This window comes from Lonchura striata, chromosome 1, assembly GCF_046129695.1.
Source record: "Lonchura striata isolate bLonStr1 chromosome 1, bLonStr1.mat, whole genome shotgun sequence".
Classification (NCBI taxonomy): domain Eukaryota; kingdom Metazoa; phylum Chordata; class Aves; order Passeriformes; family Estrildidae; genus Lonchura; species Lonchura striata.
Window position 1 is genome coordinate 94778378 of NC_134603.1, and position 16788 is coordinate 94795165.

At 42.4% G+C, this 16788-nt stretch overlaps 1 protein-coding gene across 2 annotated transcripts in view; it reads left to right on the forward strand.

Moving 5' to 3' along the window:
- The window catches only part of SLC22A23 (solute carrier family 22 member 23), a 108458-nt gene that overhangs the window by 66489 nt on the left and 25181 nt on the right, over positions 1-16788 (forward strand). For both annotated transcript variants that reach the window (XM_021544784.3, XM_021544785.3), the window contains exons 4-5: positions 6911-7079; positions 12361-12488. In XM_021544784.3, coding sequence (XP_021400459.2) covers positions 6911-7079; positions 12361-12488 — 297 coding nt within the window. The remainder of the gene's footprint in view (positions 1-6910; positions 7080-12360; positions 12489-16788) is intronic.

Sequence of the window (16788 nt, forward strand, 5' to 3'; positions counted from 1 at the left end):
AAAGCATTGCTGTGACCAATTGTGCATTTCCTTTAGGGAAAGACGCCTTTTTGGAACAAGAAAGAGTCCCATATATTTCTGTGCAAGCTCAGTTTTTTGCAGAAATAATCAAATATTTATATGGGTTTGGAGAGTATCTTAAGAGGGTAGAAAATTTTAGACTGGAGGTGGGAGAGATTTTTTATTTTTATAGATGGCAGTTAACATACATAAAAACATATGTCATGGTAAGGCTTTTAAATCACTTTTTAATTGCATTTAAATTAAGCCATCTTTATACTGAAATTAGCGTGTTCTCTATGTACCCATTTCTCATGCTCTTTGTCACTGCTGTTTAGGTTTCCAGGGGCTTTCTCCTTGTGTTGTTTCAGAATGCTGTTATTCACATCCAGGAACTGTCACCAAAAGTCAGTGTTGGCTGGGAGCTGCAGAGATGCTGCTGCTGCTTTCCTCTGGAAGTAGGATAGATGGCAACTGCGGCACCTCAAATGTGATTTAACGTTTCTTTGGGTTTATTGCTTTGTATATGGCAGGCAGCATGGTGTATTAAAGGTTTCTTATGCAGTCAGCCATCTGTTTTGTAAGATGCTGTTTGTCTTATGCAATGTAAAACTCGGCAAATACAGATGCCATGGGATGAACGGAGGAATGACACATGCTTCTTTCTCTGCCACCGATTACTCCCTGGGCGACAGCTTGCATCCAGGGCGTGGTTGCAGGCATCTCTGCATCCCACACACTGGTCAGGCAGCTTCTGCTCAGGGTCTCCTGTCCCTGGAGGAGCCAAGGTCAGCCCTACTTTTCTGCATATACGTTGTGCCTGGGAAGTCCACAGCTCCTGCGGCCGCGTTAGTGAGGATTGAGTAAACACCCTGCATCGAATCTAACCTGGCTCTGTGCTTGTGGTCCAAACCCTCACCTGTGGGTAGCTACAGACTGTCTGCAACTCAGAGGAGTGCTTGCTCCTCCTAAAATACCCTGATGCAGTTGAGCAGTACCAGGCCTGAAATAGGGATGGTGTGTTACTCATCTGTGCCTTACAGGAGCAAGACAGGCATGTGGAAAGTAAAGAGTGAGATGATTGCACCTTGTGTTTTAGTTGGATTTTGCATGAGAGGTGTAGCTATATTTACTTATTTCTTGCTATGCCTCTCTGTGAGGCTCCACAGTATGGAGGTAAGGGTATGTTGACTGGCATCAGTTTTGGCACTATCCTGGTCTTTGTATACCAGATGGTCATCTGAATTAATTTTGATAAGAAATAATTCTGTTCTTATTAGATATTTCCCTATCAAGAGAGCTCCATGCAGTAGATCCAGGCAATCTATTGAGGTCAGAAATTAAATGTGTTGCTGCACATCTGGTGAGGTGTCGTGCTGGCTGCCTGCCCTGGTGCCAGCCTGATGGCTCCATCAGCTCAGCTTATGTCAGTGCTTAGGCGACTGATTTGACACATATTAAATGTGTTAATTAAATGGTGGGCTAGCATGTGTTTAAAAGAACTCTCACCAAATTGATGATGTGTAGAAAAGTACCTCTGAAGGACCACCTGTGTCACTTCACAGGTGTATTTTAGAGTAACTTCTGTCCTGATGTACTGTTAGGGGAAAATAATACTATTACTCAGCCATTGGAGGCTCAGTCTGTTGCTGTTCTCTTTTCTTGGCAGTGGATTGGATTTCTCCAGAGAGGAAATTAGATTTTTCCTTCCCTTTCACTCTGTCTCTGTCCTGTGCTTACATCAATTGGTGGTTGTCTGTGCACTGCAGTGTGTGTGATAACCTTTACTTCTACAAGTTACTTCATTTGCTGTTCCCTAATAAACTGTATTTACACGTGATGCTTCTTTCCTTCTGGTGACAGCAAAGGCAATCAAGATAATGTGCTCCAGGAGTGAGTGTTGGCTTAGCCTGGGCCATTTCAGCCAGGGCTGAATCAGAAGTATGCTGAGAGATGAGAAATGTACGTAGCCCATGGGTAGAGCTTGCAGCTCTTAGAAATTTGTGTCTAGCAACCAAAGGGAAATTTGTGTATATAAGCAGATATGCTGGATTTTATTTTCCTGTTCCCCTAGCAGCCAGCTGCAAACTTGTCTTGGAGTTATTGATAGTTTTTGCTGCAATTTTATCTGGTCAGCTAGCCAAAAGCTAGTATGGAGGCCATGTTATTCTAGGAGTATCCAGTGAGACAATTTGTTTACAGCAGAGGGCAAATCCCACAGAGAGTGTTGGAGGAAGATAAGGTTCCAGAAGTTTGAGAGAGCTTGGTGGGAATTAGGAAACACAGCAGCAGCAAGGACAGGGTCACCTCCCAGCAGTCTTCAAGATCACTGTGACAGAGGTGGCAGAGCTCATCGTGCCAAAAGGATGACCTCAGGGAGCACGGAGGTGGTGGGACGTGCTGGAGGTGCTGAACAGCTTGGGAAACTAAATACTATTCAAGGTTTTTTCTTTCCTTTTGTGGTCTGATGAAAAGCAGAGTCCAAATGCAAAATTCTTTCTCAAAGTCACATCCTGAACTTGACTTTTGGCTGAGCAGAGCAAATGCTGGGGCTGAGGCAAACACAGTTTTGGTGCTGTAGGCTATTACTGCCACTGGGAATTTCTAGTGTCCCACATTTACACCTAAAGCTATGTTGCCAGAGAATTCTTCTCAAATTATGAGTGTTTTTTACTTGTGTCTCTTTTTTTTTCCTTCCTTTTGAAGCAGAAGAACATCTCAGAAGGGTGCTAAGATGGAAGGAATTGGGAGTATTGGGTATGCAGTAATATGAGGGAAACTGACAGAAGCTGGGGAATTTTGTTTGTTTTTTTGGTTTGGTTTTTTTTTTTTAGTATAATGTGAATCTAGAATCAGACTGTCTCCTTGGGGATTTTTTCAGTGTGAATGCTGTTGGCCAGCAGATGCTTTGACTTGACCATTTTCTCCAAGGGATACTCCTATATAATTACAGTTTTGGTGGAAACTGGAAGCCACCAGATGGAAACTGGGCAGGAAGAGAACCCTGGAAAGGCACAAAAAGCTGCTACCTTGTGGTTTCAGATGGAGCTACAGCTCCATCTGAAACCACAAGGTAGCAGCTTTTTGGGCTGCAGAACAAGAATTGCTTTGTGTTTTGGGTCTGGAGATGGGTGAGTGAATGGCGGAGAGTTGTTCAAGCAGTGCAGTGTTGCCTTTTTTCCCTCCTGATATCTATTTGCAAATGACTTAACTTCTCTATTTTTTTTTAATAAAAGTATTTGCCTTTCATCCTTGTGCAAACATTCTGAGAATAAATGTCAGCCTTCTAAGAAAAACGAGAGGGTTTCTGAAATCTGAAACAGATTGTTACCAGTGTGCAAGTGTGAGATCGAGTGAGAAAGGACAGGATGTGGCTCTTAGTACCTCCATGGGAGTGACAGCTTGCCTGGTGGAGGAGGTGGGCTATGCAGGGCCATACTCTGTGGCTACAGAGCTGATGTTAACCCAGTAATACTGCAGTTCTTCCCAGTGTTCTGTCTGTATGTTCATAGACTGCTCCTTCCACAGCTGCAGGTGGAGAGGATGGGAGAGAAAAACCAGTTGGAAAGGGAAGAGGAAATCATTTCAGATTGTCAGGCTGTGGCATACTTATGGTGATTTTATCTCACTTTCCCATTTTCTTTGCAGAAGAGGTTGCCTGAAAAACTGTTGTAAAGGATACCAGCCCAGTTTGTCCATCCCAGTGCCAGGGAGAGAAGCTGTTAGCAAAGACATTTTGCCCTTTGTAGTGTAAAGACTTGTACCTCTTGTCACCAATATCTGTTGCATTTGCATAGGTTAAGCTGTTGTCTGACCTGCGGTTTGACCATGCTTCTCTCTGCCGGTGCCCAGGTCAGTGACCTCCTGCACAAGGCAGTGGGGCTGAGCCCCCAGGGTGCTGCAGAGCTTCTTCAGTAGCTCACTCACTCACACCCTAGCAAACCTGAGTGCTCGTGGGCATAGCACCTCTGGCCCCAGGAGCCAGTTTCCACATTTCCCAGCCAGAGGTGCAAGAATGCTGTGCAGCGAGTCTCATGTGTTCAGTGCCCTGCGTCTGGTTTGCCTGTGGGACCCAGGTCTGGATCACACTTGTGGCAAGACAGCTGCCCTCAGGCTGGGAGCAGTTTCACCTTAGGGATTGTCTGGGTCCAGCTTGTTTGCCCCCTGTTGCTGAGTGCCCATTGGCAGGGAGAGAGTCTGTCCCATGTGGCCTGAGCATGCCTGATCTCACTGCCTGTAGGATGGCTTTGCTTGCATTCGCCCATATGATCACTTATCTGGGTCTTAGGGAAATCAGGTCTCTGATGTGGATCTGCTGTTCTGACCGAGCTGCATAGAGTAGGAATGCTCAGCAAGAAAGCCAAATCCTTCATATGCATATCTCCTTGCCCACACAAAATTTTTCAAGTAGAGCAAATGGATGTATCTGGGAGTTTTTGGTATTGATGATAATTTCTGTGGTTAGTGTGTATGATGGGGGTTTGCTCCATGCTCCACAAATTAATTGAGATGGAAACTTTTCCATTGATTCGGGGATCTGGAGCTTGCTTGCTCGATTTGCCATGGGTGGGTAAAGCTGATCTCAGTCTTGTAGTGATTTTATCTGAGTCAGTATTTTTGTCATGTGAGCTGGGTGGAAATTGCTGCAGCCACAGAAGTCCTCATGCCTGGGTACATCGAGGCCCCAGTGTGAGCATCAGCTGGGTGCCTTTCCTGCTGCTAGGGCAAGGCTGCTGTGAAGGGTGGCTTTGCTGCAGAGGTGATAAGGGTTGACAGATAGATGCTTGCTGAAAACGGCAGTGCTGAATCTTTTATCATATAAAACTGAAGCCAAATATGTTGGAAAGTCAGTAGGCTGTCCTAATATGTAAAGCATTTCAACAGAGATGTGGTATTTCATATGCTACTGGTGTTGCTTGAGAGTCACACTCACCCAGATAGAGCAGAGATTATTTTCTTGTCATCTCCAGCTTTCGTAGAGGAAAGGGCAGAAACTGATCATATGCATGTGATAATCCAGAGAAGAAAATAAATGCTAAACAATCTCTGAAGCTATTTCCTTTCTATACAATGAATAACTGCTGCATGTAGAGTTTTTTACTGTGCACCAGTGACTTAATAAAATATACTTTTATTGTTTGGTCACTGCTTCCTGACTTTATATAGAAGTTGATATCTCGCTTATTTTTCTTTTTACCTGATACTAACCTGAGCAATGCAATTGAAATGCTAACGCATATCTAATGCAGACTTCCTGTTTCTATAGCAACAAAACTCGACCTTGTACTTAATAAAGGAATATTGGAGTGTGAGTTACTTTAAGGTTTCAAAAACAAACAGAAGCACTTTATATTTGGAGATTAGAGAAATAAAACGGAAGTGACCTCTTTCCATAGAACAACAAAAATTTCCTAGGCTTGGGATACTTCATTAGTAAGAATGAAACCATATTAATGTCATAAGGAGCTCTGTGTTTTAATCTTTTTTACCAAATTAAAATGTAAAAGCCTTTTATAGTATGTGAGAGTCTTTGAGAGCTTTTTTTCTCCCTTTCATTTCCAAAGCTGCTATGTTTGTGGTCAGGCTAATGAAAATTTGGGCTGCATGACAACAGATATTGTTTCCTTTTGTATTGGCAAAAATCCATTGGTAGTTTTTGTATTGGCTGAAAAGAAAGGGAACAAAATATGTGGTGTTTAATCCTACATTTGATCTACAAGCTAATTCCTGGTCTGTTAGTTTAAATTTGTATTACAGTGATAAATGCAAACTGCAGGTTAGAGAGTGAATGAAGGAGCAACTGTCATCTCTTCCTATTTTCTTATACCTTTTCAGTTAAAATTTTAATAAACATTAAATTCTAATTTAAAACCACCATAGGAAATACCCCATAGAAAGGCAACAATGCTGATGGCAACATATCACTAATATTTACAGACTTCTTTCTGTATCAACATTCCAATAAGTGCTACACAACATTTGTGGCAGGTTTATTGAGCTAAGTTATTAGTCTGCGCAAGTGAATGTGGGCAAATGGGAAATATGATATAGAGGTTTCTATTACAATCTTACTGGAGAAAAAAATTTCCACAATCCAGTCCCATTTTTGTGGTTGCTATTTCTTCTGTGACTTTTAAACATTTTGTTATTTGGCTGTGATTCTGATAAATTCATCTTCTGACTGAATAAAGTTAGCCAGAATTCAGGGTTTAAAGAAACATTTGATCTCGTGAACTGTGTTTTATCTACTCGCTTGCCACAAGACAGCTGAGACAATCAAAGATATCAGTGGTGATGGTAAATTGCCTCACAGCAAAAGGAAGGATGGAGGGTAGGATAAGACAGATGGGAGGTTGGCCTCTTTGAAAGTTGATCAAGATCAGCTATTGGGAGAAGCAAACCCAGAAACAGCACACTCAGCAAAATCCAGCTTGGAATTGTCTGAGTCAGAGCATATTAAAGTGTGGGCAGGTGGCATCCTGGGTGCCTGCATCCTGCTGAGATCTGTGCTCTTCCACCTCCCATCAAATTGTTTGGAAAGGCAGATGGTGTCTCTGAGAAATGTGAAAAGCCATGACCCAAGATCTTTAGTTTGTGTTTAACTATGCATTCCCTTTTAAAAATAAACACCTTATTGTTCGGTAAAATGCTTCTCTGCCTTAGGCAGAGACTGAAGGAAATCTGGCAATGAGGATACAGCAGGTGTATGGAAGTTGCAATGTTTGCACCACAGACAGCTGTTAATGGGCTTTCCTAGAGCCCAAATATGGGAGGAAGCAAAATTTATTTGATTCAGAAAAAGCTTTGATCAAAGTTCCTGAAGGTCATGAACTCCCTTAAAGTTTCCTAGAGATACTCTGGGGGTGTCTTTGCTGCTGGGGGCTGATTGTCTGTGTACTCTGTGTTTCAGGGATAGAGCTCTGTCCTCCCGGGCACCGGTTCATGATCACCATGGTGGCGAGCTTCATCGAGATGGCGGGGCAGTTCCTCATGCCCGGGCTGGCTGCCCTCTGCAGGGACTGGCAGGTCCTCCAGGCAGTCATCATCTGTCCCTTCCTGCTGATGCTGTTCTACTGGGTGTAAGTATTTCTTCCTCTTACATGTTGGATTTGAGAGATGCTGCACTGTCAGGAACTGTGTGTGCTTCACAATACATATGAGCCTTGCCCTTTGTTCTTCCATTCACCTTGTGCAAAGCTTGACTTTGAAATAAAAAAGAATAACTTTATAATCTGCTGTAGCATGCACATATGCTACACCCTGCAACATGGTGGGCACTTGGGAGACAGTCGCCTTCCACTGAGGTGAAGTTGCACCTTTTGATTATTCTGGCTCTTATGTCCCCTTTAAAGACTAAAATAGTTCTTCTTGAGAGGATGCATCCCAGTCTAGCTGTTACAAATAACATCTGTCAGCCGTGGAACAAGCACACTTGGATATTTTGTATGTGTGAGGTAGTTCAGCCCTGAACTAGACTTGATTTTGCCCAAATTAGCACATGCTATGCTGAAGTCTGGGTGGCTGGTCTGTGCCAGGCAGTGCCTCGGGATTGTTCCTACAAGGAACTCCCCACTCCCCACCGGTCCCGCTCCTCTCTGCCTGTGGCACTGTGGTGTTGGTACGGCTGTCCTGAGAGGTAGGATGGCTTTCACCTTGGGAATAGTGCCAGGTCCATATCCACCATGACTTTTTAAACATTCCAAAAAATCTTTCTTTGTTGTTCTGTCTTAATAGTGACACGCAGTGGCGGCATAAGACAACAGAGGTTTATGAGAGAAGTGTTGTACAAAATCATAACAATAAGAACACTAACAAGTCTAAAATATTTCATCATTTTACACTGAGAAAAATGAGGAAAAAGACCACTTCTCTGTGCAGGACCAAGCTTGTTATGTACCATGGCGAGCTAGGCTGCTAGTTGTAATGCCTGGCCAGTTACAATATGTAAAAACTTGTTACAGTGTATTTTTGTATTAACTTCTTACAGACTCCTCCTGTGTTGATGGTGGTAGCCAACAGTGGGGATTTCACTGCTTATTCCCAAGGTAGACATGCCTCAGCATGGGCAAAATGTGCACTCAGGAGAGTTAAAAGTCCCTTGCAAGATAATGACAGCAGGGGTGGGGGGTTACCCCTGTATTCCAACATACAACATTTAAATAGCTGTCATCTTGACAGTGTTAATCTTGATGAATAATGAAGAGTTAATCTATGATGCTGTTCTTTTCTCCCCTGCCTGCTGTATGTTATACACATGCTGGTCTGCTCCAAAGCTTCATGTAGTAATGCCCACCAACTGGAATATCTGATATTCACCACTAGATAAAACACAATACCAAACAGAATATTTACAGACATTTGTGTCCAAAAGTATGGTACAGTAGTATGGAGATGCCTAATGAACATGGGGGATGGCATGGAGAACAGACATCCCTCAGCAGTCTTCTGGAGGCCACACATCTTTCAGGTAGTTTTGGCAGGGTCTCACACATGTTGAGAGGTCATTCCTGAGTGACATTGAAAGGGATAGGAAATGGTAAAAATTATTCTGTAGTCTGCAAGACCTCTGTGGCTTTTTAGCTGGGCAGGGCAGGCAAACGAAGCAAATAAGTCCCCTTTATATATGGTGGAGCATAGCAGCTTGATAAGTAGTGGTGATAGCCAGAGGATGAGGATTTGCGTTGCTCAGGGTTTTTGCATTTGCAGAAATGAACCTTGGTTGGGATGCCTCTTTAATTATATTGTCAGTACAGTATGTACTTTTCTCTTTGGCTTTCTGCTTCCATCTGTTGCATATTCTCTGGGAAGCGTTACCGTTTTATTACCTCCTTCTTTCTTTCCTTCCAAATGGAACGTGGACCCACAGCATGTGTTACAGATAAAGGAGGAAAACTAACTGATTGGTAATAAAAGAAGAACTAGAAAACTGCACTGCTTGCTAAGTCCCCATCATGTACCCAAAGCAGTGAGTCAACAGATGCTGCAAATAGCCCCTGCACTGCCTCCTCCTTCCTCTGTACTCTCTTTACTTCCATCTCCTGCTGTGAGAGTGCTGTTTGCCCCTCCAGGCTGGGGCTTAGCCCTCTTCCCACCTATGGTTTTGCTCTTCTGTCAGCCACATGCACATGGCTATCCAGTCCCCAGGAGGTGCATGGCTGAGTGGATTGGGAAGCTGGGCATGGATGGGGGGAAAGGGAGAGGCAGCAAATTTGTCTAGGAGGGATGGGTAGATGGGCTTGGATACAAAAGTATGGAGCAGATACCCCTAGGAGCCTACTGGGCTCTTAGGTCATTCTGGAAGGGCAGAAAGGCAACCATGTAAGTCAGAAATGGGCACATGGGTTTGTAACAGGTATATAAAGACAATGTAATAGAAGCTAAACTCCTTTTAATTGTGTGTGTGTATTACAGCCATAAGGGAAGGGGAACTTTAGTTATACAGGCCTTGAACAAAGGAAGCTCCAGACAGGATGAGGCCATGAATGTCAGTAAAGGTATCAATAACTTGAAATAAACTCCTGCTTCGTTCTAACCAAAACTGAAGAAATGGGAAGAGGTGGCTGGTTCTTTTCTGGTGCTTTTAGATAGGATTTACTCGCACCAGGACACAAAGTTGCAATAACTGTGCTTGGTGACCTGAGGCAGACCCCTAATTGACAGCACATTACAGCCTTTCCATGGGCATCCATTTTCCATTCATCTGCACAGAATCACAGCTCTCCTTCCAGCTACATGTGGTACCTTCCTGGTTTTTATCAAGGATTCTTCTCTCCTCTTAGGATTTCTCAAACTTAAGAGCTTTTTCCCCCAGTGTGCCTTCCATTCATCGTCCTCTCCTCTCCTCACCTCAAGCAGCAGCAGCTGTGGAACAGGAGATGAAAGTTTAACCCTACCCCACCCCCTGTTCTTTCCTTGACAGTGAAAGCATGGCCCTTTCCTTCCTGATGGAGGAGGTACCAGACTATCAGCCAGCTATGCAAGGAAAATATTTGAAACTAAAAGTTGGCAGGAAGGAGTGAATGCACTGGCTGTGGTTCACCAGGGATAAACTGTCTGCACACCTTGGAGCAGGAACACTGAGGGAGCTTGGTGTATTGCTCTAAGGGAGACAGGAAACAAAGGATGGAGCGGCATAGAAGGGTTGTGGTCATGCTCTGTTTAAAACAATGCAGCTCATGCGAACTGTAAGCCAAAGGAATGACCCAAAAGGTGACCAAAAGCTGAACCTTGTGACATTAGCTCAAAAATATGTATCGCTTTTCACACACCCCCATATGCTAATGACGGAAGTCACCCAAATTCCAGCCTAAACATGAAATGACATCACCTGTAACTGTACCTTTTCTGTTCCCTCAAAGAAAACATTATAAATGTAGCTTAATTGAGGAAAGAGGACAGAAGAGGCTTCATCTTTGTATCCTAGGACTGTCAAAAGTCTATACCTATCTCCTCTCTCACCATGTGTTGTATAAGACTCAAAAACTCAGCAATACCAAGGTGCTTCCTCAGGAAATTCAAAAAGCAAGCTTGTGTTTGTAGTCATACTTTTAGTGCTACTTAGTCATCTCACAATTTAATGCATTTGTCAATGGCTGTATTATTCATACTTTTAAGTATTATTGGTGTGTGCTTTCTTAGACTGTATTTATCACCAGCAACCCAAGAACTTGCATTCCTTTTGCTCAGTTAAGTGGCACTTCTGCATCTGGTCATGAGATTTGTTGAACGTGACTGGACTTCTACTCTGGCCGTGAGAGTCTATTGGGTGCAACCAGACTTAGTGCATCACACTGTTTGAGGATTTGTGACTATGGGAGTTCTTATTGAATGTGACTGGACTGATAACCTGGACTCAAGGCAGCACACAGATTTTTAAGTGTCCCTAAGGAACCTCTTGCTGCTCACACTGAGTGATGGAGCACCTGAAAGCATGAAGCACCTAGGCTTCAGCACTTCCAGTCTGAGAAACCTGCAGGACTCAGGAGATAAGAAACATGTTTGTCCCCAGCCTGTGATGCCCATCCTCATGGCTCCTTTCCTTTCACTACGTGTGGGTTGTCATCACAGGACTTGTTGTTCAGAACCTGTAAGCAGACTGTTGAAAATCTAAAACTTATCAGCTGGTGGCTGAGGCTGTACCCTCACCAGGGCCAAGCATGCAAAGGTTTTGCATTCAAAAAATTCTTAGTGCTTTAAAAAAATGCTTTTTCATTATAAGACTTTCTACTGGAAGATGTGCCAAATTATCTGTGCAGTGTGAGGGGTAGTAAATAAGCTGTCAAGATGAATGGCTGTAATCATAGTTGTTATATATTTTTATTGGCTGATATCATTTAGATTGCAGTCTGCCTGATTTCCCTCTTTTTTATTTCTTCTTCCAAAAATACTTTCTCTGTCTCAGTTGGAGGCTTTGCTAAGGTGTCTTCCAAATCGTATCAGCCCTAAGAGATAGTATGATAATGGTGCAGTTGACTGCTTAGAAGGACAAGAACTGGGCAGCATCCGCAGCAAAGATCAACGCTTTGTGAAGGAAATTTGAGAGTTTAGTATGTATTTGAAGTTAAAAGTATTTGTTAAATTTTTTTCAGTAAGGTCTTTTAGAAGAGTAGTAAAAACAAGGTCTTAACATGAAAAAAAAATAGAGATGTGAAAGTGTTCATGTCTATATAAGTATGGGAAGTTTTGGGGGTTTGTTCTAAGAGCTATGCATTTCTTTTGTATTAAAATTAACTCATTTGGGGAAAAAAAAAGGGAAAGTGACCATTTATGCTCATTAATCTGGTTAATATCAGCACTTGAAAGAAACAATTGGATGGAAAATTGACTTTTTTAACTGCATGCATGTATATGTTTTTAAGGCAACTAAAAAATATTATCTTTAGTCAGGGAAGCTTATCATACCAAGAAGCAATTCTTCTCTTTCCTCTGTCTTTAAAAGAGAACCCAGATTACTTCTGTCAGCTGTTTCCTTTCTTTGGTCTGAATTACCATGTGTGATCTGCTCATCTCATTCACTCCTTCCTTGGCATCAAATGTCTATTGCAGACAGCACTGCCTCTCCCTCTAATTTCTTTCAAGTTATATTAATGGACAGAGCACCTGTAATATATTATAAAATTCCAATATGCCCTATTTCCATATAATAGGATACTTGCACTATGATTTGCGAATCAGGGTAAAAGAAAATACCATAAATTTGCACAATCTGAATCTGTTTTCCCTCTTTTTTGTTTCATAAGTTATTCTTCTGTATTTTGAATTACATAGCTTCTGAGTGGTTAAATGAGCAGCTAAAACTCTACCAGTTCATCCTCTGACAGAAAATTGGAAGCAGCCCTAACCTGTTTTCCCTCTTTAAAGTATTTTCCCAGAGTCTCTTCGGTGGTTGATGGCTACACAACAGTTTGAGGCATCCAAGGAACTGATCCTTCAGTTCACGCACAAGAACAGGATGAACACAGAAAGTGACATCAAAGGAGTGGTGCCTGGTGAGTTGGACAGACAACTGTAAATCCCCCAGTTCTTCTCTAAAAGGCTGCACGTGGCATTGCTGCCCAGAATTAAGTTATCTAGTTATTGCCTGTAAATCATCTCATTCATTCATTCATTCATTCATTCATTCATTCATTCTGCTCTGGAAAATCCATTCCAAACTCCAGCATTGTGTTAAAAACTACATGGCCTGTTGAACAGTCCTAGTAATTATAGTCTTGTCTTGCAGTGCCGTGTGTCTTTAGAGACATCTCTTGAAGAATTTTACCATGGCTACAAGAGTGCGCCTTCAGCTCTGTGTGCCTCTGGAAACTGTGTTTTGAGGAAGCTGCTTGCTGGGATCCTGCCCATCACCCAACACTTACTCTGTTGGTTTGGAGAAGCAGCAGCACTCAAACCTCCTTTTCTAAAGTGCCAGCCCCATAGGAAATTTAAACCACATTAGAATTTCTCTTTAAAGCTTTGCTCCAAGAGCTGTTTTGCTTTTCTCTCCTGCATTGTCTGAGTGATGTTGCTTTAGGGATGGAGGGTTGCTGCAAATGACAGTGGTAGGGTGCAGTTTTTGCTTGAGAGTCTGAAGTATCAATTCCTAGATTTACTGATGCTTTTAGAAAGAGCTGGCTTCCCTCATCACCAAAATTGTCACTGAAATAGCCAAGATCCTCTCTTGCAGATTGCTGTACAGAAGAGACTGCGTGTGTGTATGTGTGTTTGTCTAATTAGAACAAAGGCAAAGAGCTTCTGGATCCTTATCTCCCCAGTGCACCTGTCAGATTTGGTTCAGGCTCCACTTTTCCTTCTCACAGGCTTGATTCTGCCCATAAACACCCACTTTGCACTGCCATTTGCAATCTGTATCAGACTACTCACTTGTCAGAAAATGGTGGAAACGTTTCCCTCACTTTTCCAACACTGCCTGCTCTGACCCCAAGGGCTGCAGGGGAACCTCAGCCAGTAGCTCTGCCAGTGGGTAGAAGAGATGCTTCTGTACTTGTCTGATCCTTGTCGAAGGTCTCTGGGGTAACTGTAGTTTCCATCAGTCAACACTGGAACAGACTTAATCCAGGATAGAAAACTGTCACTATTAACATCAGTGCCTAATGAATAAAGCAATCTCCATCACTGAAGGATGGAAAGCCCAGTTCAGGATCTCTGGTATACATACCCAGGTCATTGGTGTGAATTTTGGTGCAGTCAGCACACTGATGTTAATTAGCTGGCTTGTATGTAATTGTGTGTCTGGGGTTACAGTTCCTGGATCTGCATCATACAACATAGTTTTGCAATGTAAATGCCGTTTTTCTGGTAAAGTTTTGGAAAGCATTAGGGGTGTGAGAGCTGTCATTAACCTGTTGATATCCCCCCTACCTCAGTTTTACAGATCTTCCTCAGAATAAATTATAGATCTTGTGAAATGATGGGTCCCTGAGCCAACAATAGGCCTTGGTGTTTCCCAGCCAATTCCTAAATTTGGCTTTTGTCAGTCAGCTTCTTGAATTTGCAGATGAAATAAAATGTTTTTAGGGGAAAAAAAAAACTAATTACCTGGGTTTCTTTTAAGGAAAATATTAAAGACGCAATTGGGTGCTGGAGAGATTTATTTAAGCCATGTATAATGATATTGCCCATGGAGGAATGTTAAATGTCAAAATGGCTTTATTACTATTATTTGTGACTGATTACTTTTCTCAGCAGTTTCATGGTAGGAGTACACTCCTGTTTAAGGAGGGGACTCCCTTTCATGTGGAAAAACAGCATTATTTCACCCCTTGATACTGTGGATCCTCTGACTGCAAACACATTTAAATATAGCAGTTGACAGTATAACACCATTTCCAATTCTTAAATGATTCAGAACATGGTCATTTCTGCCTTCTTGTCGATGATGAGATTGTTTGGGATTTTTATTATTTCTTCCCTCATTTTTTATCTTTAAACTCCTTCTGCAGCCCCACACTTGAAGGCTTTTCTGATGCAGCCCTGGAGGGAAACTGTGTTTCTCTAGGAAGAGTAAGAGAGGAGCAGTATCAAAAGAATTCAATAAGATTAACTACAAACTACTGGAGGAAGGACCACCTCTCTCATTCTGGGTGCATGGGGGTGTTGATGGTCTGAGTGAGAACAGGAAAACAGCAGGATTCTTGAATTAAGAACATGATCAAGCTGCTGGTCTTGTATCTTGCAATGGGTCGGGAAGGAGAAGGAACCCTTTGTCTGCTCTTGTGTGCTGTAATAATATGCCCATAGTTGCTCTAGCATGGAATGGGTCAAAACCTGCTACTTGTCTGGGAGAAAGGGTGCCATTGAGCCTGATGTAGATATCCCTTGTTTCCCCTTGATTCCATTGTAGAGCTTTCCTATCTGTGTGTGGGGATTTTTGTTTGTGATTTGTTTTATTCTTTGTTTTCCATCTGAAAGGGCTGGAAACTGTTTTGCTTTAGATAGGGACCATTGTGTTGCTGTTTATTATTCCTCGCTGCATTGTTGTAACAGCTTCCTGTGACTGAATTACTCCCAATGCATTTAAATTATAAACTGCTTACTTGCAGTCCCTTCCAACCTAAAATCCCACTGTAATTTTGCTCACACATACCAGTCAAATTAGTGTATCCGATATAACGGATCATTCCAGAAGTTACAGAAGTTTCATATATACCTATTTTGGCACATGATAAGAGTCTCGTAGTAAAAAGAAGCAGTGTTCAAGAGGTGTTTGAAAGGATTTCTGGGATGCAAGAAAATTTAATTTTGAATCGCATTCCAAGCGATGAGCAGGCTGGTATTCCTTTCTGAAGAATTGTACAATTTCTGCTGCCTTCTAAAGGCTTTTGCTCATCTATTGGCTACACTGCCTATAGTACAGAGTGCCATTAACCATCTGTGGGGTCTCTTTGCTCCATGGGGAGGTGGGAGTGGAGAAAAAGGAAGCAAAACTTATCTGCTGTCTTGAAAGCCCTTTGGGTTGGAGTGTTGCCACTGCTCTCCTGGGAGATGTCTCTAAAGACAACAACTAAAAGTCCGTACAGTGATCCAGCTGCAGCTGAGAGGTCCAGCAGCTGCTGTAACAACCCCTGCCAGGAGAAAATGAAGGTGGGAAGTTGATGGGTAATGCCCAGCCAGCAAGATGGAGTGGGAGTGTGCTTACATGGGAAATAAATTAGATTGAGGCAAGAGGTGTTGATAGCAGTCTAGGGTGTTGTAAATTTACATTGCCCTTATCTTCAGTCACCTGTCCCAGAGCTGATGTTGGTTGCATAAAGGGACCTTTTTCCTCAGCAGCTTTAAGTGGCTTTATATTTGAGTGCTTGGTATACCTTGTGATTTTGGGCAGCAATAATTTGCCTTTATAAAGAGATTTTTGGGTTTATGTGGTTGCATTTTCTTCTTTAATGCTTAAGAAACATAGGTGAATTAGACCTGGTTAAAGTACCCCTAGTATATTTTGCCTCAAAATTTCACCAGTTGGCTTTAAACTTTGCCCTTTCTTAGAAATGAAAGTTTAAATCTGTTTTTGCATCAAGGAACTTATTTTTATTCAACTGTGTATTGAAATGTCATTTTTAAAACAGGCTTGCTGAATTTTGTTGACAAATGTTTCAAAGCATTACCCAAAAATGTCAGCTTCAATCATGAGCAAATTAAATATTTTGATAATATTAATTCAGTACAGGTTTTTCTCTACCAATTTCTCCAGAAACTTCACCATCTCCTCCTTGTTTCTCTGTAGAACGAGAAGCAAACATACAATTCAGTGCAGCTGCAGGACTTTAATTTTGACCTTAGTGTCATAAATGATAAGGAAGTATGAAGATTGTTTAACAAACAGGAGAAAAGAGTGTTTAGGGGAATTAGAAATCCTAAAGCACCAACCATCCTTACACCTTTTGAAGGTGTGTTACACTTTAGGTGGCTTTCATTATTTGTGTAGAATGCATTCTTTTTCTTTGTGTGGGATTGAAGGGTCTGTTTGGTGCCTGGAACAGACTGTCTGCTGCAAGCTGAGCTTGGCTGCACCAGCACCCAGCCCTGCCGTGTTTGGGTGTCCTGGGAAATGCTCCACATGGAAATGCTCCACTCGAGACACAGCTACCCAAGTGTCACACATGATGCTTCCATGGAAACCCACCCCTGTGCTCTTTGGCTTCCCCTGTGTGGGGAGACATTTCAGGTGTTCCTTAACATGAAAAGAACTGCTTGGCCAGCTTTGAAAAAACAAAGCTGCCTTTTTGCTCATCTCTGGATAGAAACACAAGCTAGCCATGCTCATGTGGGCAGAGAGGTTATAGTTCTTCCTTC